Source organism: Ovis canadensis, chromosome 5 (assembly GCF_042477335.2).
Source record: "Ovis canadensis isolate MfBH-ARS-UI-01 breed Bighorn chromosome 5, ARS-UI_OviCan_v2, whole genome shotgun sequence".
Classification (NCBI taxonomy): Eukaryota; Metazoa; Chordata; class Mammalia; order Artiodactyla; family Bovidae; genus Ovis; species Ovis canadensis.
In genome coordinates, this window is record NC_091249.1 from 38,328,031 (window position 1) to 38,354,500 (window position 26,470).

General features: G+C 39.1%; 1 protein-coding gene across 1 annotated transcript in view; it reads left to right on the top strand.

Moving 5' to 3' along the window:
- Positions 1-26,470, top strand: part of FBN2 (fibrillin 2) — a 230,978-nt gene that overhangs the window by 95,890 nt on the left and 108,618 nt on the right. Inside the window, exons 8-9 of the mRNA XM_069591633.1 lie at positions 8,503-8,628; positions 25,849-26,001. Coding sequence (XP_069447734.1) covers positions 8,503-8,628; positions 25,849-26,001 — 279 coding nt within the window. The remainder of the gene's footprint in view (positions 1-8,502; positions 8,629-25,848; positions 26,002-26,470) is intronic.

Consider the following 26,470-nt stretch of genomic DNA (forward strand, 5'->3'; position numbering starts at 1 on the left):
TGTCCAGGTGATTTTTCTGCACATTTAAGTTTTGTAACATCTGCACTTGCTATTTTATCCTGTCAAGAAGACCGAAGCTGTTTGACATGAACTTATTCAACCTCAGATTCCCTCTATTACTACATTCTCATTTTCCATTTTCCCTGCATCTGATGAAGTATCTTCCCTTCTTTTCCAGAGTGAAATGTTCTTGCTCCACACCTAATTCCATCACCTTTCTAACTCTTACTATTGATATGTAAGTTCACTTTTCTAGCTTTTATCTCTTCTTTTTCCCAACTCTTCCTCTTTACCTATGATCAGTTCAGTTCAGTTCAGTTGCTCAGTTGTGTCCGACTCTCTGCGACCCCATGAATTGCAGCATGCCAGGCCTCCCTGTCCATCACCATCTCCCAGAGTTCACTCAGACTCACGTCCATCGAGTCAGTGATGCCATCCAGCCATCTCATCCTCTGTCGTCCCTTCTCCTACTGCCCCCAATCCCTCCCAGCATCAGAGTCTTTTCCAATAATGAGTCAGCTCTTCGCATGAGGTGGCCAGAGTATTGGAGTTTCAGCTTTAGCATCATTCCCTGCAATGAACACCCAGGACTGATCTCCTTTAGAATGGACTGGTTGGATCTCCTTGCAGTCCAAGGGACTCTCAAGAGTCTTCTCCAACACCACAGTTCAAAAGCATCAATTCTTTGGCACTCAGCCTTCTTCACAGTCCAACTCTCACATCCATACATGACCACAGGAAAAACGACATAGCCTTGAGTAGACGGACCTTAGTTGGCAAAGTAATGTCTCTGCTTTTGAATATGCTATCTAGGTTGGTCATAACTTTCCTTCCAAGGGGTAAGCGTCTTTTAATTTTATGGCTGCAGTCACCATCTGCAGTGATTTTGGAGCCCTCCAAAATAAAGTCTGACAGTGTTTCCACTGCTTCCCCATCTATTTCCTAAACATCATTAACACAAACCTCTCTCTTCCACCTCTTTGGTCACCTCTCACTATGCCATTTTTATTCTGAGTTTTTTCACTGTTCATTTGTGCTCAGTTGTGTCCAGCTCTTTGCGACCCCGTGGACTGTAGCCTGGTATGTAGTTGAACCTTCTAATTGCATCTTCTGCTCCTTATAAATACCCTCTGCTCTTGGGAAACTCATCCATAGTTTTTGGCTCAGTTTTCCCCATCTCCTCTGCATGTTTCAATTCTGTACTGTTCTTTAGGACCCTTTATCAGCTACTATGTCCTCCAGTAACTTGTTTCATACTTTAATTGAAAGAGTATATTGTTAATCTTCTCTGGTGGGATTGTGCCTTATTTTAAATTTATCTGCTTAATAAATCATTAATTCATGATGGTTAGAGATTACATATAACATACATGTGACAAATCAAAGACCTTTAATCAGCAATTACTTGATAAGTTCACGAATGAATGGTAGATGCTCAGAATCTATTTATTTGATTTAAAGAGAGAAAATTGACACTTTCAAAGACTGAATACCATTTTCATTAGAATCTGTTATGAATATAGATGCAGATATCTTCCAGACACTGTAAAGCACACTAAATCCAGTCACATATAAAAATGATTATAGATGACTATCAGTTAGGATTTATCCCAGGTATGCAAGTTGGTTCAGCATCTGAAAATCAAGGAATATAATGTAAGTAGAATAAAGGACAAAAGCCATATGATCATCTCAATACATGCAGAGAAAGTATTTGAAAACTGACACCCTTTCATGATAAAAATGACCAACAAATTTGGAATAGAAGGGAACATTCTTAACCTGACAAAAGGAGTATATAAAGAAACTACAGCTAACATCATACTAACTGGCAAAAGAGTCAGTATTTCCCTGAAGACCAGAAATAAAACAGATGTTCATTCTCACAACTTCTGTTCAGCTTTGTGGTGGAGGTTCTAACTAGGGCAGTTAGGAAAGAAAAGGAAATAAAAAGTATCCAGGTTGAAAAGGAAGAAGTAGAACCATAGATTTGCAGATGATATGTGTTTAGTGGAGAAAGGATCAGCTAAAATGAGTAACGTATACACTAAAATGCAGAAGATATCCTCTAAAAACTGTTTAAATTTAATAAATGGTCAGCAAGGTTGTTGTGACAGAATGTCAGCATATAAAAATGAATTGTACTTCCATACGTTAGCAGTGAACATTGTGAAAATGAAACTTTATATATGAAATGAAAATTATAGGATCAAAAGAATTAATGCTCATGAACAAATATAGTGACGTGAAAGACTTTACACTTAAAACTACCAAACCTTGTTGAAAGATGTTAAAATCCAAATAAAAGGAAAGATATCCCATGTTTGTAGATTGGAAGACTAAATATTAAGATGGCAATATTCCTCAAATTGATATATACATATAACACAATTCCTGTCAAAATTCCAATGTTTTTAAAATACACAGTCTAATCCTAAGGTTCATATGGAAATTTATATGTAAATCATGTATCAGATATGGGATATATATATATATATATAAAGAACTCATACAACTCAACTATTAAAAAACAAATAACTTCATTTAAAACTGGGCAAAGTAATAGAATAGATATTTCTCCAAAGTCGATATATAAAAGCAATAAGCACGTTAAAGTGTGCTCAACATGATTAGTCATTACAGTAATGCAAACCAAAAGTATGATGTGATACCATCTCACATCCTTAAAATAGTAAAGGTAATGATGAGTGTTGGCAAGGATTGTGGAGAAATGAGAATCCTTACACATTGCAAGTGAGAGTGTAAAATATTCCAGCTGCTTTGGAAAGCAATTTGACAGTTCCTTAATAAGTTAAACATAGGATTACCATATAACTCAGCAATACCACATGAGATTAAATCATATGTCCACAGAGAAGTAATACTGAAATGTTATAGTACCTTTGCTTGTAATAGCCAACAAATGAAATTAAAATATCCATCAACTGATGGATGAATACATAGAATGTGGTATATCCATACAGTAGAATATTATTTGTAATTAAAAAGAATGAAGTTCTGGTATACCCCACAACATAGTTGAAATTTGAAAACATGATGCTAAGTGAAAGAAGCCAGTCATGAAAGATCCTTTATTTTATGGTTATTTTAGATGGAAAATGCCCAGAATAGGCAAGTATATAGAAAGAGCTTATTAATTAATTGTTATAGATCTGGTAGTTATAGATTAGCTATTGCCTAGGTCTTGGAGTGAGGTAGGGAGAGTGACTGCTAAAGGGGTAGAAATACTTTGGCAGGAATGAAATTACTCTAAAATTAAATTATAGTGATGGTTGTACAATCATGTAAATACTAAAAACTGTTGAATTTTGTACTTCAACTGAATGAATTACCATGCAATTATTATATTTCACTAAAGCTGTTTATAAATATACAATGAAATTTTGAGTAGAATTGATATGTATCATCCTTTCAGTACCCAATTAATTTTTATTTTATCATTTTGAAAATGCCTTTTGTCCCTGTAAAAGCTTGAAATAGCTTTATTCTGTGTAATATTTAGTGGTAAGTTTTCCTAGTTTTGGGCTTCCCTTGTAGCTCAGCTGGTAAAGAATGCCTGCAATCAAACCTCAGTTTGATTCCTGGGTCAGGAAGATCCGCTGGAGAAGGGATACGCTGCCCACTCCAGTATTCTTGGGCTTCCCTGGTGGCTCAGATGGTAAAGAATCCGCTTGCAGTGTGGGGGACCTGGGTTTGATCCCTGAATTGGGAAGATCCCCTGAAGAAGGGAAAGGCTACCCAGTCAGTCCAGTATTCTGGTCTGGAGAATTCCATGGACTGTATAGTCCATAGGGTCACATAGAGCCATACATGACTGAGACTCTTTTCACTTCACTTTCCTAGTTTCTAATAGTGTGTTAAATAAAAATTCAATGTATGCATAAGAGAAATAATATTTACCTTTTTTCTATACTAAAACAAAAATTGTATGGAATTAGGCCAAATACATGTGGTTCCTTGGCATGGATGGAAAGAAAATATTGTATAAGCACTTTTTAAAAAACAATTTATTGTTTTATTTGTTCTGAGTTCTCTGTAACATAATTGTTACATGGATTCTGCTTTTATGTATGACATGTACATATTGGAACTGACAGAATCTCTAGGGCAATGTTCTTAGAATTCAGTGATATCTGAGATCACACTTAGCACTACTTACCAAATTATTCATTATATCTGCTTAGAGTAAGATTTACAGAAAATGTTGTAAATGTTGGTTGACAAATACGAGGTTATGTGGCTTGGCAGTCAGAAATCTGTCAGATGGTTTTGCTTAGATCTAATTTTCTTAAAAAAAAAAAAGAAGAAGAAGAAGAAGTCTGTGTTCCATTTAAATTACCAGACACTTTCCAATCCTTCTTTTTCTTTATCCTCCCATGGCACACTTCAGGTCCCTTCCTTTTTGACAGAGTTCTTCCTTACCCTCCTCCCATCATCATCCTCTTATTCTGACCTTTCTGATCCTTGCTCCCAGTCTCCTGTGCGGCTTCTCTTCTTTTGACTTTCCCTTGGATGGTGGTGGTTCTCAGAGTTCCCTCCTCAAATTCAGTTCTTTTCATATATATGTCTTCTTTGGAAATCTCATTTATTGCTACAACTTCAAAAGCAATCTTCAGACTTGGTGATAAACCACAAGTATACATATTGACGCCTTCCTTTTTTTACCAAGTTTCAAATGTTTAGCTGCGTAGTTGGAATTTCTGCTGTTTCTCTCAAACTTTTCATATTCAGAGTGTCCCAAACTCAACTGAACCTCAGAATGTGTTTTTCCCTCTGTGTCCTGTTTTCTGTTACTAGCACTACCATTGGCTCCGTGCTCAGTCAAACTATAAGTCTGAGATACTTATCCAGGGGCAAAGTCCTGCTGAATTCTCCTGGAATCTCCTGAATATGTGTTCTCTCACTCATCATAAAGCTTACTTAAGGTTCTCATCATTTATCACTGGGTTATTTATCATTATCTGTGTACGTTAAACATGAGGATTGTCTTTCTGATATATCGATTTGCTTATGTAATGTTCTTATTTAATTTAAAACTCTTCATAAATACCATATATTATTTCAGAAAAAAAGCTTAAGGTTTTGGGAAGGCTCTCCAGGGTTCAGCATATCATGCTGGTACACTTTCCATTCTTTGTGCTGCATTTTCAGATTTTTGTTACTTTCTAAGGCTATCTGTATTCTGGGCTTCCCAGGTGGCACAGTGGTAGAGAATCCACCTGGAGTGCAGGAGACTCAGGTTCAATCCCTGGGTTGGGAAGATCCCCTGGAGTAGGAAATGGCAACCCACTCCAGTATTCTTGCCTGGAGAATGCCATGGACAGAGGAGCCTGGCAGGCTACAGTCCTGGGATTGCAAAGAGTCATACATGACTGAGGAGCTGAGCAGTCACACACACCCAAAACTATATCCCACTTGCTACAGTAATTAGTTCAGGACTCTGGGCCTTAGGAGCCCATTTTCCTGGCTATAGGAATAATCCAAAAGGGTTAGTATGTGACTCAATTCAGGACATTAGGAGAAGAGGAAAGATTTGCTGAGGGCTCCTGGGGGAACATTCGCTTCCTCTTAGGAGTGAGCCACTGTTCCGGTAAGAGACACCTTCTCCTACTCTAGATGTCCTAGTCAAACATCTAGCCTAGAACTCCTGTAGCCATTTGCTCCCGTCAGGGAGGACAGCATTAAGGACGTGGTCAAAGCCAGAGGAGGGCATAGGTGAGCAGCTCTAGTTTTCATGTAGAAATCTTAAATACTTTACTGAGAGCTTTTTACATACAATTATTTTGAAGCTGACCTGTTAAGGTTCTTACTTAATTCTAAGAAAGAAACGTGGAGTTTTTGCAAAATATTTAACACAAAGCTCACAGATTTAATCTTATTCCATGTGGTCCTCTGTGTTCCAGGGATTTTTTCTTTCCGCTTGAAAGAAAAGTCAAACATCTTTCAATTTCTACTCTCTGTTGTCAGAAAGGCTATTTGGAAGTAGAGCACAAAGAAGTACTTTATTATGAAAGGAAATGCCTGAAAACAAGAGTAAATGCTTAAATGAAAGACTTTAAGGATCCTGAGTTTTAAGAATTTGGCTTAGTCTTAGGTTCCATAAGTTCCTTAGTTGTTGGCATACCTTTAGACGTAGGAGGATCAGAAAGTAAATTTTGGTTCTTCACTTTTGTAGTGCTTGCTGCTTTACTGTGTGTGGTTTGCTTTTTCTGTCTTCCTTATCTAGAAGTGATTATCTATTTATCTGGTGATCACAGTGTAGCTGTTCTGGTTTCCTTTCTCTTCTGAATCTACGTTCAGTTTTATTAAGATGCCCTGCACAAAGATAGCAACACAAGATTCAACAGACCCTAATTTTGCACATATGGTTTTATTTCTTTGGATTAAATCTGATGGTAACTCTTTTACCACATTATATGTTTGGTCTTCGTGTAACCAATTTATGTTAGAATTCTGGACTCTCTAGGGGAATTGATAGATTATGATTTGTACCACTGTGCCTTCAGTGGCTAACTTAAGCCTCTAATGAAGATATTATTTTAGAAACTGTCTGAATCTGGTAATATTTTTGAATTAGAACATTCCAAGAAGACATAGGCATATAGTTATTTCATGATACTGCTTATAGGCTCGAATGACTTGTCAGAATAAATGGTGGGGAAAAAAAGAATGAATAGAGCAATTCAGTTCAGTTCAGTTCAGTGGCTTAGTCATGTCCAACTCTTTGCAACCCCACAGACAAGCATGCCAGGCCTCCATGTCCATCACCAACTGCCAGAGTTTACTCAAACTCATGTCCATTGAGTCAGTGATGCCATCCAACTGTCTCATTCTCTGTTGTCCCCTTCTCCTCCCACCTTCAATCTTTCCCAGCATCAGGGCCTTTTCAAATGAGTCAGCTCTTTAAATCAGGTGGCCAAAGTATTGGAGTTTCAGCTTCAACATCAATCCTTCCAATGAATATTCAGGACTGATGTCCTTTAGGATGGACTGGTTGGATCACATAGAGAAATAGAGGAAAGAAATTTAGGGCATTGTCAACCACTTTTAAATTATGGGGTTTGAAATTTATTTCCTTGTATTTATAATTAGAATATAATTTTTCTGTGCTTTTTATCAATGCACTTAAGCATATATATGTGTCTTTATATATGTATGTATATATGTGTGTGTATATACATATACATATATAGGACTTCCCCGTAGGCTCAGCAGTGGAAGAATGTGCTTGCAATGCAGGAGACGCAGGAGATACGCGGGTTCGATCCATGGGTGGGGAAGATCTCCTGGAGGAGGGCGTGGCAACCCACTCCAGTATTCTTGCCTGGAGAATCCCATGTATGGAAGAGCCTTGTAGGCTATAGTCCATGGTGTCACAAAGAATCAGACTCGACTGAAGCGACTGAGTATACATACATATATATATTTATATATATGCTTGTGTGTATATATATATATGTACATATACATCTTTTAAAAAACTGAAAGCTCAAGTTTACTTTTTGGTAATCATCTAGGCTTTTATGGCTTTTATAATTGTTCCCTGTATTCACTTGGTCTTTGCTAGCTCTGTTGCTTAGAGAGGACAGCTAATTCCCAGGCATCTCGGACTGGATTCTCTTCACACTGGCTCATTTCCTTTTCAATACATGAGCAAGTCGCTCCCAGTGTACCTAATTGTAGCTTTGTTTGACTTTCCACCTCTCTCTGCTTATTGAACTAGAAGAAAAGTACATTAAAGCTTATATAAATGGCCAGGTTTCCTGGTTTTGGGAAAATTTAAAAGAAAGCAGACCTTTCATTAACGTGAAAGGGAGTGGACTAGTCCCAGCATTGAGTAAGCTGAATGGATAGATTTAGGGAGGCACAATAGGAAAACTGGATAACTCCCAAAGCCACCCACATTTGCCCTTTGCCATTTTACTGTATTATTTTAGGTTTGAAGTTAATTCCCAGAATGCCAGATATACCCATATTTAGATGTAAGTACAAAAACATATCCTGAAGCCAAATAGAAAAAAAAAGGTGTTTGCCACCCTCCATTGGTTCAGATAATTAATGTGAAAATTAGCCATAAAATTTTAAATGTACTTATTTCATATTTAAAAATGTAATCCTTGCATATGTGTGTGTGTTTTTTAAGTCTCTAGTAGGATAAGTCCCTAGATGATGTAGAATGGAAACTAAAACATTTACATCTTTACTTATTTCCAATTTAAATTGCATTTGAGGAGGAAAAAGAGGATATGGAATTTTGCTTTCATTGGCCTTGTTTTCCTGCCGTGGGAGTTTACTTTCATCTCAGTTCCCATAGATAGTGTGAGAAATTCTTTAGGGCCTGAAACAAGAGTATCTTCAAGGTTATACGATCCGACCTAATCAACCATCAGTGCTCTCATACACTTTTTTTTTAAAGATCCCTTTTAAAAGCTATTTAATGGAGGCCTTTCTCAGTCATCTTCTCCTTCTTCCCCTGATTAGACATTGACGAGTGCAGCATCATTCCTGGGATATGTGAAACTGGCGAATGTTCCAACACCGTGGGAAGCTACTTTTGTGTTTGTCCACGTGGATATGTAACCTCAACAGATGGCTCTCGGTGCATCGGTAAGCCTCCTGGTTTTGAGGGCACAATACACTGCTTCTTTCTAATGACAGAACAGCCCAAGCAGGTATGGAGATGGCAACAATTATAAAACCTTTGGGAAAGTGGCTGAAAGAGTTGTTTATGGTACCGCTATCGAGGGATTGATCAGCCAGGTGCTCATGTCACAAACTTCAGTATCAGAAGCCATTTGGGTTTGCTTTATGTAGTCAGAGTCATTTTCTAAGTGAAGAAAGATTTCCTCAAGACATTGCTGAATGTTACAGACACAAAGGCATGAGAAAGATTTTTAAAAATCTGCTTTGGGAGACAAAGTGTAGTTATTAACAGTTCTTTCATTGTTATGAATCATAAATATAATCAATGTCTTATTTACTTAGCACGTGTTTACTCTAGTAAAGATAGTTAATACAAAAAAGAAATCAGTACCTTTAACTTTGTGTTTTAAGTATATTTTAACTAAAGCCAGATATATTTGGATGTTCTCTTTTATTTAGAAAGATGAAACAGTGCTTGCAGTCATGTGTAGGTCATCTACTTTTTAATAAGCTTTAGACTTTAAGATCACTAAAGATTCCTGTAGTACAGGAATTGAATTAGGGAAATCAAACCAGCACCCCAAAACTGAAGTAGCTTGGTTCCCTAGAGGATGACTGTCTGGGCAGTGACCATCTCCTATCCCCACTGGGAGGGTGGGTGAGTCCTTAAGCACCAGGGACTTTGTGTACCCACATGATGTACACATGAACTGGACTGATGGAATGGAGGTTACAGAGAGTGTAAGATGTAAGCTAGAGCTCATAGGCTACCAATAAAAAGGCTTGAGTTCACTTGTTGAGATGCCAAACACCGTGCTGTTGGCCACCCAACAGCAAAGAGATGAGCGAGAAGATCCTGCCTTCAGAATGCTATGTTGTCATCATAAACAGTAGTCGAGAAGTAGCAGTCAAAGAAGAAACACTGGTGGCAGTGTTAACACTGACAGCTGCCGGTTATCAAGCTCATACCACGTGTGAGGCCCTGGACATCTACACCTTACTATCACATAGTGGGAGGGCCTTGGGTAAGCTACTGACCTCTCTGTCCTTCAGTTCCTTCTAGTAAATATGTGACAAAATATTCCTTATTCTTTCTACTTATTATCATTAGGGGGAGGGAGAGGTATAGGAGAATGAGGATGTAATCCTTGTAATAGCCCTGTGTGATAAGCATAATTATTCTGATTTGTAGATGAAGAAATTGAGATTTAGAGAGGTTAAACAACTTATATGATGTTTCAGGGCTGATCCATGGAGCCAGGATTTAAATCCAGGTCTCCAGGCATCTGAGTTACTCTGGTTCTATACCGTCTTCTTAGATACTCTAAGTTAACAGAGATCCTCTGCCTAGATCTTAAGGCCTCCAGCATGAGTGGTTTCTCTCCCACCATATGGACAGCTGATTTTGAAAAGATTTGAATGATGATTATTTGTTCTTTACGAATGAATCAGAGTGCTGTCTTACACTTGGTAATACATTATAGATGTTAAGTCTATAAAACTGAGCAAATTAACTGTTTTTAGGGTCAGTGTTATCAGTTGGCTCACTGCGTACTAAGTCTGATTCATTTAACATAATTTAACAGAATTGCAAATTAGCAGAACGACCTACACTTGTCTTAGTTTTTTTAAACTGTATAGGAAAAGCACGTGCACACACATACACATGCACACACACACGCACACACACACACACACACAGTCTTCCTCTTGAAACAGGCATGCGCTCAACCCTATAGGGAAATTGTCAGTTTAGGGGTCATCAATGAACATTCTTGGCTGGTTGCCATAGACCCTGACTTTAGGAAACCTATATTCTTGAAATGGCCAGAAGAAATGTGCCTGGAGACATAAGGGAGGTTATTACTGTGAAGTTCTGAAAATGCCAAATAAGATGCGTGTGTTTTATTTGGTAGACGATGTGGAGTAACTGAAGGCCTTTGAGAATGAAGTGTACAACTAGACCAACTGGTGAGAAGGCAGAATTTGCCATAACAAGTGTTAGTGTTTTAGATCACATTTCTAAGTTACTTCTTTCTCCCTTATTTCTTAAGTTTCCAAGTCCTTTTTTTTAGTCATGAACTTCATCATATTGGAATAATCATGATGAAAATCCCTAACAATTTACTGAGGTTGTTCTCTTCAATGTCAGATATTTGGTTTACCATTAGATCATGATAAACTCTTTATCTCTTGCTTCTTATATAAAGTTCTAGCCTTTACCTGAACTTTCAAAGCCCTTTAGAGCCTGACCCAGCCTGTATTCAGGACTCATCTCTAACCACCTACCACCTCACACATTCCTCTTATTGTGGTACATAAGTACACTGCCCACAGTATTTCCTCTGCCTGAAGCATCTTGACTTCCCCGTACTATGCTGATTAAAACCCAACTCATCCTTTAAATCCCCACTTAGACATCACTGTTTTTACTGCCATCCCTGCTTAACCCACATTTACATCTTGGACAAAGTCAGTCAGCCCTTCTCATAATATTTTTTACTTTCTTTCATTTCTGGGTTTATCACAGTGTCACAAGTATTTTTGCTTTACTCATTGGCCAGACTGTAAGTACCATTAGGGTCTGCCTTATGCAGCTTTCTGTCCTCGGTACCTGATGCAGTCCTTTCCATAGACGTTTGGGCTCGGTAAATCTTTTTCTGAATGAAGAGGCAAACCAGCGAATGAATGTATGAGATGGGATTGAACATAAGAATTTCATTAATATTAATTGATAGCTGCTTTGCATCCTTTGACTGCTGGAGGTGATGTGGTGGCACTGAGCTATGGTCTCCAATGCTCAGAATGTGAGAGAGCTTGCTTGAGCTCCAGGAGCTGTGGCACGTGAGTCCCATGCTAGCCAGGAGTCTCCACTCATTTCAGTATCAATATCCTGACCCAGAAACAGAGGAAAGCCCCTAAGGAGGGGAGAATGACATTCCAAAATTGCAAAACCAATGCTAAAATTAAGTAAGCAGCTGAAAAATTTAAATTTGAATTTAACTATGTTTCATTTGGAATAAGTATATGTTTTCCACATAAGAAAAAAATAAGCCTAGAATTTTAATAGGTAAGAGATCTTTGATTTTGAGTTTTTTTGAATCTGAGTCTGTATTTTGTTAGATGGAATTTATTTATGATTGAATTATATATGTCATAAGTATTTCCATGCTATTGGTTTTGTAACCATATATATGCTAACAATAATGAGCTGGATGCTCTCAAAATTTTTTTCTTGAGCAGAAAACTACATGTTATCTGCAGCGTTATTCTAAGTGTGGCACATACTGAATGCTGCCTCGATTCCTTAGTTAGTCAAAACACCCTGAATATTTACAACATTATAAGGCAACAGTAAGCTTCCTTTTTCTCTTATGTATAAGAAATACCTTCGTATGGCAGGACAGTTTAATGGTCATTTAAATTATAAAATGGGATAGTTTTCTCATTTCCTTTTATGCTGAGTATAAAAATGAAATCTTAATTTGTTTTTATTTTATGTTTTCCACCAAGTTTTTCAAAATGTCCAGGAAACAGCCCTCTTTTTTAACAAAGATTACTAAGAGATGTCATTTCTAAAAAAAGTAGACCCATACCTAATTTTTTTCTTTTTTTGAAAATTTCATGTTATTTCTTTATTATTCAATGAAATTAAGAAATTAATTATAATGTTAAAATGTGATGGAAGAAGATAATGAAGCATTTTTCATAGCACAACTTAGTTACCCTTATATCATTTTATATCATTTTAATGTTCATGACATTATTAATACTTCATTTCCATGTTGCAGTGGAGGCAAGAGTGACTGGCAGTCAGCAATGAGTCAGTGATGATTGACAGGCTCTTTGCAACTCTTTTCAACCCCATGGCGCCTACCAGGCTCCTCTGTCTGTGGAATTCTCCAGGCGAGAATACTGGAGTGCCATTCCCTTCTCCAGGCGATCTTCCCAACCCAGCAATCTAACCCACATCTCCTGTGTCTCCTGCATTGCAGGCAGATTCTTTAGCATCGGAGCCACCAGGGAAGCCCGATTGACAGGCAGCAGTGAACAGATTCTGTATCCAAGTTAACATGCCAGCTGTCGCTGTGCACACAGAACTAGCAGGGACCCTACATGGGTAACTCAGAAGTGCCAGTCAGCAACAAGCAAAGTTCAGAAAATGGAGAGTAAGCATTTAAAAGTCCTTAAGGCAGTGGCACCCCACTCCAGCACTCTTGCCTGGAAAATCCCATGGACGGAGGAGCCTGGTGGGCTGCAGTCCATGGGGTCACTAAGAGTCGGGCACGACTGAGCGACTTCACTTTCACTTTTCACTTTCATGCATTGGAGAAGGAAATGGTAACCCACTCCAGTGTTCTTGCCTGGAGAATCCCAGAGACAGGGGGCCCCCGTCTATGGGGTCGCACAGTCGGACACGACTGAAGCGACTTAGCAGCAGTAGCAGCAAGGTAATGTCATGTTGCCACAGTATCCTAGTGTGTTTGCTTGAGCTTTACAGAAGTTTCAGTGTGCAATATTGCCATGGAGTATTCTCAAGAAAACATAATGTGAAAAATAAAAACGTAAGAGAAAGTTGGAGGCAGTGGGTAATTAATTGCTAAATAATTCCTTAGCCAATAAATGCTGTAAATCCAAAAGAAAGCCCTGATTGTCATAGTTAAAATTCTCTTGAAAGTGAGCACTGATAAGATACAGACCTTGAAAAATGGGCGGGAGCTGAGCAATTGGACTGTGCTGAGCAAAGAGAAAGGCCTGAGCAGCACTGCAGATGCTGAAAGTGAGTAGACGTGGGAGGCAGTGGGAAGGGTCGCTTGGGGAGGAGAGCTAAGTAAGAAAGTGGTTGAAGATGGGTTAAGATGAAGATTCTATTGCTGAGGCTCTTAACTGCCTTTCTAAGAAGTTTCAGGTTGATCCTGGACAGTGAGAGCCCATGAAGAACCGTGAGCAGCACAGGATCACATATCCTGTGGTCAGGATATGCTGTCCCTGTGCAGCACTCTGTGTGATGATGGACGTTGATTACATGCATTTGCAAATGCTTGAAGGATAACCCCAAACTCCTAAATAGGTTTAACTAATATCACAGTAATCCAAGTCTATGCCCGACCAATAATGCTGAAGAAGCTGAAGTTGAACGGTTCTATGAAGACCTACAAGACCTTCTAGAACTAACACCCCAAAAAGATGTCCTTTCCATTATAGGGGACTGGAATGCAAAAGAAGGAAGTCAAGAATTAATTACTTGGAGTAACGGGCAAATTTGGCCTTGGAATACAGAAGGGCAAATGCAGAGAGAGTTTTGCCAAGAGGATGCACTAGTCATAGAAACACCCTCTTCCAACAATACAAGAGAAGACTCCCACACATGGACATCACCAGATGGTCAACACCGAAATCTGATTGATTATATTCTTTGCAGCCAAAGATGGAGAAGCTCTATACAGTCAGCAAAAACAAGACTGGGAGCTGACTGTGGCTCAGATCATGAACTCCTTATTGTCAAATTCAGACTGAAATTGAAGAAAGCAGGGAAAACCACTAGACCATTCAGGTATGACCTAAATCAAATACCTTATGATTATACAGTGGAAGTAACAAATAGATTCAAGGGATTAGATCTAATAGACAGAGTGCCTGAAGAACTATGGACGCAGGTTCGTGACATTGTACAGGAGGCAGTGATCAAGACCATCCCCAGGAAAAAGAAATGTAAAAAGGCAAAATGGTCTGAGGAGACCTTACAAACAGCTCTGAAAAGAAGAGAAGTGAAAGACAAAGGAGAAAAGGAAAGATACACCCATTTGAATGCAGAGTTCCAAATAGCAAGGAGAGATAAGGAAGCCTTCCTCAGTGATCAATGCAAAGAAATATATGAAAACAGTAGAATGGGAAAGACTAGCGATACCAAGGGAACTTTTCATGCAAAGATGGGACAATAAGGGACAGAAATGGTATGCACCTAACAGAAGCAGAAGATATTACGAAGAGGTGACAAGAATACACAGAAGAACTGTGCAAAAAAGATATTCACAATGCAGATAATCATGATGGTGTGATCACTCACCTAGAGCCAGACATTCTGGAATGCGAAGTCAAGTGGGCCTTAGGAAGCATCACTGTGAACAAAGCTAGTGGAGATGATAGAATTCCAGTTGAGCTATTTCAAATCCTAAAAGATGATGCTGTGAAAGTGCTGTGAAAGCAGAGACAAATTTGGAAAACTCAGCAGTGACCACAGGACTGGAAAAGGTCAGTTTTCTTTCCAATCCCAAAGAAAGGCAATGCCAAAGAATGCTCAAACTACCGCACAATTGCACTCATACTAGTAAAGTAATGCTCAAAATTCTCCAAGCCAGGCTTCAACAGTACATGAACTGTGAACTTCCAGATGTTGAAGCTGGATTTAGAAAAGGCAGAGGAACCAGAGATCAAATTGCCAACATCCGCTGGGTCACCGAAAAAGCAAGAGAGTTCCAGAAAAATATCTACTTCTGCTTTATTGACTATGCCCTAGCCTTTGACTGTGTGGATCACCACAAACTGTGGAAAATTCTTCAAGAGATGGAAATACCAGACAACTTGACCTGCCTCCTGAGAAATCTGTATGCAGGTCAGAAAGCAACGGTTAGAACTGGACAACAGGTTCCAAATCAGGAAAGGAATACATCAAGGCTGTTTATTGTCACCCTACTTATTTAACTTCTTTGCACAATACATCATGAGAAATGCTGGACTGGATGAAGCACAAGCTGGAATCAAGATTAACTAAGTTAGTAAGTTAAGTCGCTCAGTCATGTCTGACTCTTGGTGACCCCATGGACTGTAGCCTACCAGGCTCCTCTGTCCATGGGATTTTCCAGGCAATAGTACTTGAAATATCAGTACTCTCAGATATGCAGATGACGCCTCCCTTATGGCAGAAAGCGAAGAAGAACTAAAGAGCCTCTTGATGAAAGTGAACGAGGAGAGTGAAAAAGTTGGCTTAAAGCTCAACATTCAGAAAACTAAGATCATGGCCTCTGGTCCCATCACTTCATGGGAAATAGACGGAGAAACAGTGCAAACATTGAGAACTTTATTTTTTTCTGGCTCCAACATCACTGCAGATGGTGACTGCAGTCATGAAATTAAAAGACGCTTGCTCTTTGGAAGAAAAGCTATGACCAACTTAGACAGCTTATTAAAAAGCAGAGACATTACTTTGCCAACAAAGGTCCATCTAGTCAAGGCTTTGGTTTTTCCAGTAGTCATGTATGGATGTGAGAGTTGGACTCTATAAAGAAAGCTGAGTGCCGAAGAATAAATGCTTTTGAACTGTGGTGTTGGAGAAGACTCTTGAGATTCCTCTGGACATCAAGGAGATCCAACTAGTCCATCCTAAAGGAAATCAGTCCTGAATATTCACTGGAAGGACTGATGTTAAAGCTGAAACTCCAATACTTTGACTACTTTATGCAAAGAACTGACTCATTTGAAAAGACCCTGATGCTGGGAAAGATTGAAGGTGGGAGGAGAAGGGGTTGACAGAGAATGAGATGGTTGGAAGGCATCACTGACTTAATGGACATGTGTTTGAGTAAACTCTGGGAGTTGGTGATGGACAGGGAGGCCTGGTGTGCTGCAGTCCATGGGGTTGCAGAGTCTGACACGACTGAGCAATGGAAATGAACTGAAAAGGGGTAGACGAGACAGGGATGAAACCATACACTATATAGCATCTTAGTTTTAATCAGAAAAATAATACAAAAATGACGGGTGAGTCAGGGGGCGTAGTTTTAATTAAGAAAGAATGTCCTTGAAAGAGAAAGTTAGGTAATGAGGAAGAAAAATTCCACTGCTTTCACGGAAGAAGTAGACCAAGGAGCCACAGTGGTTCTTTCTCATTCATTCTTCCTAGTTCTAGTTAGTCATGTATGATGGAGACACGAATGCAACCTGCAGGTATTTTAGAAATAGCAAGAATCTGCAGAATTAGTCAAATGGAACTCAGGTTGATGCCAGACCCTCAGAGAAGCAAGTGCAGGCCTGCACAATCAGGGGATGAAGTCTGAGGCCATGATTTTTATCTGTTGAACACATAACTATCACTAGTCTTCTGACTTGAGCTCACCTCATCGTGGCTTTCTGGTTGACCCCTTCATTTTTAATGAGCAAAGCCCATTCAACAGGAGATGTATTTTTTCAAGGTACAACCTTCCCCATCTTTTACCAAGTTTTCATCACGCTGTATAATTAACTGTTAGTTCTTTTAAATCAAGTTTAGACTAAATGTCAAGCTGTGAAACAAACTCTGATAAGAGTACCATTATTTTGTTTCAAGGTAGATTTATATTTTAATCAGAGAAGATGGATTACTTCCTCTTTCTCAGTGTGGCTTTAAATAAGGCTTGATATAAACCTTCTTCTGGGAGTATAGCGAGGGTGATAGGAGATTATTAGAGGAGTAGACATGTTTTCATTACTTACGACATATCAGTTCTGCAGTTAAACACACACATTACTTATGACATATCAGTTCTGCAGTTAAACACATACCAAGCACGAGAATAATTTGTTCTAATGGTATTATAAACAGACTTCATCTTTCTTTGCCCCTAATAATTCCATATTTCAAGGGATGGCATGTCTTGACAACTCTTAGTTGTATGGGATGTTACTTTTTATTCTTCCATATGGCACATTTTCAACACAGTACTTTCTAAGGACCATGCAGTTCAGAGATACAAACGAAATAACCCAGCTCTCAGGCACTGTTTTCCTTTTGTAATGTATTTTTGGAGAGATCTTAACTATGAGATATCACACTACACTGCGTCTGTATCTCATTTTCATGTTTTTGTTGCAAAGGATTGAAAGTAGATTGTTTACGTCTCCGATGTTATTACTGTTGTTCAGTTGTTAAGTCATGTCCAGCTTTGTGACCCCATGAACTGCAGCATGCAAGGCTTCCCTGTCCTTCACCATCTCAAACTCTCGCCCATTGAGTCAGTGATGCTGTCCGACCATCTCATCCTCTATCGCCCCCCTTCTCCTCTTGCCCTCCATCTTTCCCAGCATCAGGGTCTTTTCCAGCGAGTCAGTTCTTCGCATCACGTGGCCAAAGTGTTGTGCTTCAAATTCAGCATCATCCTTCCAATGACTGTTAGGGTTGATTTCCTTTAGGGTTGACTGATTTGATCTCCTTAAAGAGACTAATTGTAGAATTTATGAAAATTAGTTATGATTTACTTGCCAGTCCTCTCTTTCTGTCCCTCAGTCCTTTCAATAGTGACATGGTTTCTTCCAGCATATCTTATTGGACTGGTGAAAGGTTTTCAAACTATGGGAGTTAATTATAGTTAACTAATTATGGTTAATTATAGTAGTTAATTATGTTTACTGAATTTGAAGACCTCCTGTTTAACATCAAAAATGTTTTCAGATCCACACATTATGATAACCCAATATCTTTGAGAAAAATACATAATGAAACAAAATGCTGGGTATCTAGTAATAATTTTAAATGAATTTTTATTTTACTAGTCAAAATGCAGTATCCATTAGTGGGAATATTAGTAGTGCCTGTATATTATGAGGCATTTTTATTTGCATTGCAGTGTTCAGTGTAAATACACATTTGTGGAGCTCTCACAATACCATTGAAGACTTCTAAATTCTGAGACTAGAACAGATTCCTGTTCAGCTTCTACTCATTTTTTTTTAAACATATTACATTATTTCCAGTGTGTTGGTGTATTTGACACATGAGTGGTTTAGAAGTGTCAGGGGTTCCCCTGATTTGAAAATCTTCTATGTGGGCTTGAGTTTTGTATTTTCTCATTGGATAGCTATATCCGTTAGATCAAACTTGTTAACTGTTCTGTTCAAATTTTTCCTAGAACTACTAGATTTTATGTACTGTGTCCATCAGTTACTTACAGAGTTGTATAAGTGTTCCACCTTGGTAGTAGATTTCTCAGTTTCTCCATGTGGCCTTTTAAGTTTTTGCTTTAATGTTTTGATGCTATGTTATAGCATAATGACTGTCTAGAAGTGTTAATTCATAGTGAATTGAACCTTTTTTGATATGTATTGACTCTCTAAAGTTTTCTTTCTTTTCCTCTTGCTATGTTTCTAAATATTTTCTCTTGATATGTTTTATCTAATGTCTTTTTGCATCGCATTTTGTGGAGAGGAAGATTTAAATATATGCTATTTGGATATTTTTTCTCTCAACCGTTCTGCTTCCTTTTGTTTTAAATATGTTTCTTTAAACAGCCTAACTCTAAATTTGGGGGGACATGGTCTCAAAATCTTTATCTTTTACATTGATATGTAAATTCATTTGTGTTTATTACAGTAACATGCATTTGTTTTATTTCTGTTATTATTATTTTTTTGCTTCTCGTTTATTGTGCTTTCCCTGTACCTTCTCTTTTTTGTTATTTTCTGTCTCTCACTTTCTTTTTTTAGATTTATTTTGGCTTTTGTCCTTTCAGTCCCTCTCTCCATTCTTCCACAGCTCATTCTTTTTCATCTGTTGTTTAGAAAGACATACTTTATTTCTCTGGTTTTAGTGATTATCCCGGCTCTTTGAGGATACATATATAATAACTTAAAGCCTAAAATTGTCTGTATTTTTACCCACATATAAACAGTAAAAGAATATTAGAATGGTTACACTTTGATCTCCCCCTTCCAAGGTAAAAAAGTCCAACCAATTTCCACTCCCCATTTGCAACAGATTAATCATTATTATTATTATTGTTTGATATTTTATTACTTGTGTATGTATCTTAACAGTGTTTTCCCTCTTTATTTATTCATATATTTCAAACCTTCCACTGGAATTGTTTTCCCTTTTGCCTAAAACACCTCTTCTAAAATTTACTTTGGCAAGAAACTTTTTGTAGAAAATTCAGCTTATGTTTCCTGAAAATGGCCTTAATTTATTTCCCTCTGGAAGATGGTTTCTTGGGGTACAGAATTTTAGGTTGACAGTTATTTTTATCACAGCATACAGAAGATAATATTCTGTTGTGTTCTAGCATCCACTGTAATCTATATATTTTTTCTAGCTATTTTTAAGACTTTCACCTTTTCTTTGTTGTTCTGCAGTTTCAGAGTGATGTGGTGTGAACTCTGGATTTCTTTTTAGTTTTCCCACTTTGGATTTCAGAAAAGGCAATGGCACCCCACTCCAGTACTCTTGCCTGGAAAATCCCATGGCGGTGGAGCCTGGTAGGCTGCAGTCCATGGGATCGCAAAGAGCTGGACACGACTGAACGACTTCACTTTCATTTTTCACTTTCCTGCCTTGGAGAAGGAAATGGCAACCCACTCCAGTGTTCTTGCCTAGAGAATCCCAGGGACGGGGGAGCCTGGTGGGCTGCCGTCTATGGGGTCGCACAGAGTCAGACATGACTGAAGTGACTTAGCAGCAGCATTTTGGATTTATTGGACTACCTAGATCTGAACTTATCTTGCAACATCATTAGAAAATTGTAAACTAGTATCTGTTCACTATGGCCTCTCCCCCTACTGTCTGCTTTTGACACCTTCTAATACTCTTATTAGTCTTATTAGATGTAAATTACCTTTTCACACTCGCCCCCATAGTTCTTAACCTCTTTCCAAGATTTTCCATCTCTTTGACTCTGAACTACACTACATGATATATTCAGCTATTTTTTCCAGCTCAGGAATTCTCTCTTCATCTGTGTGTAGTGAGTTAGTTAGTTACTTCAGTTGCTCAGTCGTGTCCAACTCTTTGCGACCCCATGGACCACAGCACACCAGGCTTCCCTGTCCATCACTAACTCCTGGAGCTTACTCAAACTCATGTCCATTAACTGTGCTATGTGCAGTACACCGCTTAATATAGTCACTAAGTGTTTTATTTCAGTTATGATTGTTTTATTTATAGACATTTCATTGAATGTTTTTAAGTCTGTTCTTTCATTGTTTGTGGACTTGTTTTCTCTGTTCACATTTTTACTTTTTTAATTGCTTATTAAATGGATTAAAGGTTATTTAGTTATTAATATATAATAAATTATCATTCACTTCAGTTCAGTCACTCAGTCATGTCAGACTCTTTGCGACCCCATGAATCGCAGCATGCCAGGACTCCCTGTCCATCACCAACTCCCGGAGTTCACTCAGACTCACGTCCATCGAGTCCGTGATGCCATCCAGCCATCTCATCCTCGGTCATCCCCTTCTCCTCCTGCCACCAATCCCTCCCAGCATCAGAGTCTTTTCCAATGAGTCAACTCTTCGCATGAAGTGGCCAAAGGACTGGAGTTTCAGCTTTAGCATCATTCCTTCCAAAGAAATCCCAGGGTTGATCTCCTTCAGAATGGATTGGTTGGATCTCCTTGCAGTCCAAGGGACTCTCAAGAGTCTTCTCCAACACCATAGTTCAAAAGCATCAATTCTTCGGCACTCAGCCTTCTTCACAGTTCCAACTCTCACATCCATATATGACCACAGGAAAAACCATAGCCTTGACTAGAAGGACCTTAGTCGGCAAAGTAATATCTCTGCTTTTGAATATGCTATCTAGGTTGGTCATAACTTTTCTTCCAAGGAGTAAGCGTCTTTTAATTTCATGGCTGCAATCACCATCTGCAGTGATTTTGGAGCCCAAAAAAATGAAGTCTGACACCGTTTCCACTGTTTCCCCGTCTATTTGCCATGAAGTGATGGTACCGGATGCCATGATCTTCGTTTTCTGAATGTTGACTTTTAAGCCAACTTTTTCACTCTCCTCTTTCACTTTCATCAAGAGGCTTTTTAGCTCCTCTTCACTTTCTGCCATAAGTGTGGTGTCATCTGCATATCTGAGGTGATTGATATTTCTCCCGGCAATCTTGATTCCAGCTTGTGTCTCTTCCAGCCCAGTGTTTCTCATGATGTACTCTGCATATAAGTTAAATAAGCAGGGTGACAATATACAGTCTTGATGGACTCCTTTTCCTATTTGGAACCAGTCTGTTGTCCCATGTCCAGTTCTAACTGTTGCTTCCTGACCTGCATACAGGTTTCTCAAGAGGCAGGTCAGGTGTTCATCGCTCTCAGAATTTTCCACAGTTTATTGTGATCCACACAGTCAAAGGCTTTGGCATAGTCAAGAAAGCAGAAATACATGTTTTTCTGGAACTCTCTTGCTTTTTCCATGATCCAGAAGATGTTGGCAATTTGATCTCTGGTTCCTCTGCCTTTTCTAAAACCAGCTTGAACATCTAGAAGTTCACAGTTCACGTATTGCTGAAGCCTGGCTTGGAGAATTTTGAGCATTACTTTACTAGCATGTGAGATGAGTGCACTTGTGCAGTAGTTTGAGCATTCTTTGGCATTGCCTTTCTTTGGGATTGGAATGAAAACTGGCCTTTTCCAGTCCTGTGGCCACTGCTGAGTTTTCCAAATTTGCTGGCATATTGAGTGCAGCACTTTCACAGCATCATCTTTCAGGATTTGAAACAGCTCAACTGGAATTCCATCACCTCCACTAGCTTTGTTCGTAGTGATGCTTTCTAAGGCCCACTTGACTTCACATTCCAGGATGTCTGGCTCTAGATTAGAGATTACAGCATCATGATTATCTGGGTCATGAAGATCTTTTTTGTACAGTTCTTCTGTGTATTCTTGCCACCTCTTCTTATCTTCTGCTTCTGTTAGGTCCATACCATTTCTGTTCTTTATTGTGCCCCCCTTTGCATGAAATGTTCCCTTGGTATCTCTAATTTCTTGAAGAGATCTCTAGTCTTTCCCATTGTGTTCTTTTCGTCTATTTCTTTGCATTGATTGATCGCTGAAGAAGGCTTTCTTATCCTTGCTATTCTCTGGAACTCTGCATTCAAATGCTTACATCTTTCCTCCAGTTGATCTGGCCATTCCAGTATCTGTTATTTATTCAGCTAACCTTTGTTCGTTGAGCCTTGTTTCTCTATGTGTTATTGATTTACCTACTTCTTCAGTTACTTTTCTGTTAGCTACTCCTTTTTTCCTGAAACTTTATATGTGGAAATTCTTTGAGACCTATGTCAGTATTAAGTCCTCAGTTGTGTTGGTTTTTGTGAGGTACTTTGAATATCCCTACCTGGAGACCTCTTTATGTAATATTCCTCCTTTGAAATTTTCAGAACACAAACCTAATATTTTGACAACGAAGTCGTCTATGTGAGAAAGAGCTTGTGGTTTCACATTCTTAGGAAGAGTCTTTTTTTTTTTTTTCCTCCATGCAGCATGAAGGTAGAAACAGGCAAGTCTCTTAGCTGCTCTTCTCTGCATTAGCCATATAACAAGGATATAGCTGCGTGGGACCCCTTCTTTATGAGGGAGTGTCCTGGTTCATTTTGTATTAGAGAGATAAATCTGGGCTTTTATCTCTTAGGTTCTAGCCCCTGTAAAACTATCAAGAGTTGAAAACCAGAGTCTCCAGAGTTTATAGAAGCCAAAAAGCTGAAACCTAGGTGTGCACTTAACCTCCAAAGATTCTTCATTTCACTTCGAGACACAGTTTTTCCCCTTTTTCATGTCAGTGAGATGATTTTTTAAAGTAGTTTTTCATATTTTATCAAGAATGTTTCCATTGGGAGGGATACTCAGGGTATCTAATACATTGTTCTACTGGAAACAGAGCATGTATTGTTTTGTTTAATCCTTCCATTAACCCTATTTCATGAATAAGAAGTAGGTAGATAGATATGGTTATAGAATAAAACAATTAAGAATTTTTTACTGTAAACCTAGGTATCCTGACTCAAGGCCATGACTCTCTTCTTTTTCTTTCCAAATCTTATGGTTCAACCTCCTCCTCAGAGATCCTCGAAGAGACAAGTACGTTCAGCATACTGTGTAGCACTGAATGTATTTTGTGACGGTGGTTACTGTGAAGAGTTTAGAAGTTCCCTATCTTAATTCTCATCCTATTCGTGAGGAGTAAATCAAGTAAATTTAAGAATATAATACTTTAGGTTTCTGAAATGAATATTCTAAAAGAGATTTTCCTGAATCATTCTTGGGAGTCGAAATCTACCTGTGAAATTATTCCCAATGACAGACAGCCTGTCCACACCCAACTGGTGCCCAGCAATCCCACTGCTGGGCGTACACACCAAGGGAACCAGAATTGAAAGAGACACATGTACCCCAATGTTCATCACAGCACTGTTTATCATAGCCAGGACATGGAAGCAACCTAGATGTCCATTGGCAGACGAATGGATAAGAAAGCTGTGGTATGTATACACAATGGAATATTTGAATCAGTTCTAATGAGGTGGATGAGACTGGAGCCTGTTATACACAGTGAAGTAAGTCAGAAAGAAAAATAACAATACAGGATACTAACACATACATATGAAATTTAGAAAGATGGTAATGATGACCCTATATGTGAGACAGCAAAAGAGACACAGATGTATAGAACAGTCCTTTGGACTCTGGGGGAGAAGGCGAGGGTGGGATGACTTGAGAGAATAGCATTGAAACATGTATATTATCATATGTGAAATAGATCACCAGTCCAGGTTCGATGCATGAGACAGGGTGCTCAGGGCTGGTGCAATGGGATGACCCTGAGAGATGGGATGGAGAGGGAGGTGGGAGGGGGGTTCAGGATGGGGAACAGATGTACACCCATGGCTGATTCATGTCAATGTATGGCAAAACCACTACAATATTGTAAAGTAATTAGCCTCCAATTAAAATAAATAGGACTGCAAGGAGAGCCAACCAGTCCATTCTGAAGGAGATCAGCCTTGGGATTTCTTTGAAAGGAATGATGCTAAAGCTGAAACTCCAATACTTTGGCTGCCTCATGCAAAGAGTTGACTCATTGGAAAAGACTCTGATGCTGGGAGGGATTGGGGGCAGGAGGAGAAGGGGACGACAGAGGATGAGATGGCTGGATGGCATCACTGACTCGATGGACGTGAGTCTGAGTGAACTCCGGGAGTTGGTGATGGACAGGGAGGCCTGGCGTGCCACGATTCATGGGGTCGCAAAGAGTCGGACACGACTGAGCGACTGAACTGAACTAAACTGAAAATAAATAAATTTTTTTAAAAATTGTGATGTTTTTCAAGTGTCTGCAGTGCCTTTAAGTAAGCCTGCATGAGTCGAATTATGTACTTTCTCTTGGACATACTGGGTTTCTTTTGGGGACTGATAGGGATTCTGATTCTTACATGGAATAATACCGAACTAAAGCCAATTTTTTTTTTTTTTAACAATAGCATGGAAGTAACCTGAGGTAAGCTTTGGATCATTCAAGGAAATAATATATTTATTTTAAAACTTAGTATCTGGTGTAAAAAAATTTGGCTTTCCTTATTAATGGCATTATTTATAGTTAATAGTTTCATCTGCATCAGTGACATGTAGCTCCTGATGGTTGTGGTATGTGTTTCTTCTTGTGGTCACGGACAGACCTTCTTGGAAGCATCTTGTAAAGTTAAATAATATGCAGTGAAACTGGACTGGCTCTTTTTGGCGCGCCAGATAAAATCAGAAAGTACTTCCCTCGTGATTTTGGGGGCTGTATGTGCCCTTGCCCTCTGTATGCCTCTGAGCTCAGAATCTTCCACCTCCCTCCTGCCTTCTCTTGTCCAGTCACACTGACTCCTCGTTTTTCACGCATGTGAAACACATCTTCTTCTTTCTCTTTGAACTTCTCTTCTTTCAGGTTACTTGTGTGGCTCATGCTCTCCCCTTATTAAAGTCTGCTCAGATGTCACTGCCTCAAAGGAGCTGTTCTGATCAGTCTTTCTAAAATAGTACCTGTGACAGTTTTGAATTGCTGTGTAATAAATAACCATAAAATTTCTGTAGTGAACAACAGTATACATCTGCAGGTCTGCTAGGTGACTGATTGACAGGTCCAGGCTGAGATGGGTTTGTCGCTTTCCCTCATTTGAGCTCTGCGTCTGTCTGGGTGTGGCTTCTTCCTGCGTGTGGGCTTATAGCTGCTTCATGCCTCTCTTTTTTGTATACCTGGGGTATGGCGTGGCATGGGTGCTCAGTGAGTAAATAGACAAAAGCATGAATAAATGTGATAGAAATGGAAAGAATGAGCTGTAATAGAAATTAAGTAAAATAATCCCCTTAACTTAGCATCTCCTAACGTGTACAATAAATGATGTGAGGACTCAGGGTAATTCTGTCGTGTCTTCTATTTTCTTTTCCCGTGTTTAGATCAGAGAACAGGCACATGTTTCTCGGGCCTGGTGAACGGCCGCTGTGCACAGGAGCTTCCAGGCAGGATGACCAGAATGCAGTGCTGCTGTGAGCCCGGCCGCTGCTGGGGCATCGGAACCATTCCTGAAGCCTGTCCCGTCAGAGGCTCTGGTGAGCTGTTGGCCGCTCATGTGCTCAGGACACTCCATGGCAGGAAAATTAGTGACCAGAATGTGCTTTCGTGTTTTCCCGAAAGACAGATCATCTTTGCCTTCCTTTTAGTGTCTTCAGGACTTGGGTGACTTTTGTGGGGGTTAGGGTGACGTTGTTTATTGGGATCAGTCTTCATTCTATTCTTTTTGTTAATATTAGAAAAAACCCTAACCACCGATCATGTATTAACTTTAAGCAAGAATTTTAATAATTATTTTGAATGTCGGTATGTAAGTTCAGTTTTAGAACCTAATCTTCCATTTGAAGCTGGAGTAATAAAGTTTGGCCTTCATTTATTTTATTTTAGGCATACCCTCAGCTTATTGTTTGGAGAAGAAAATGGCAACCCACTCCAGTGTTCTTGCCTGGAGAATCCCGGGGACGGGGGAGCCTGGTGGGCTGCCATCTATGGGGTCACACAGAGTCA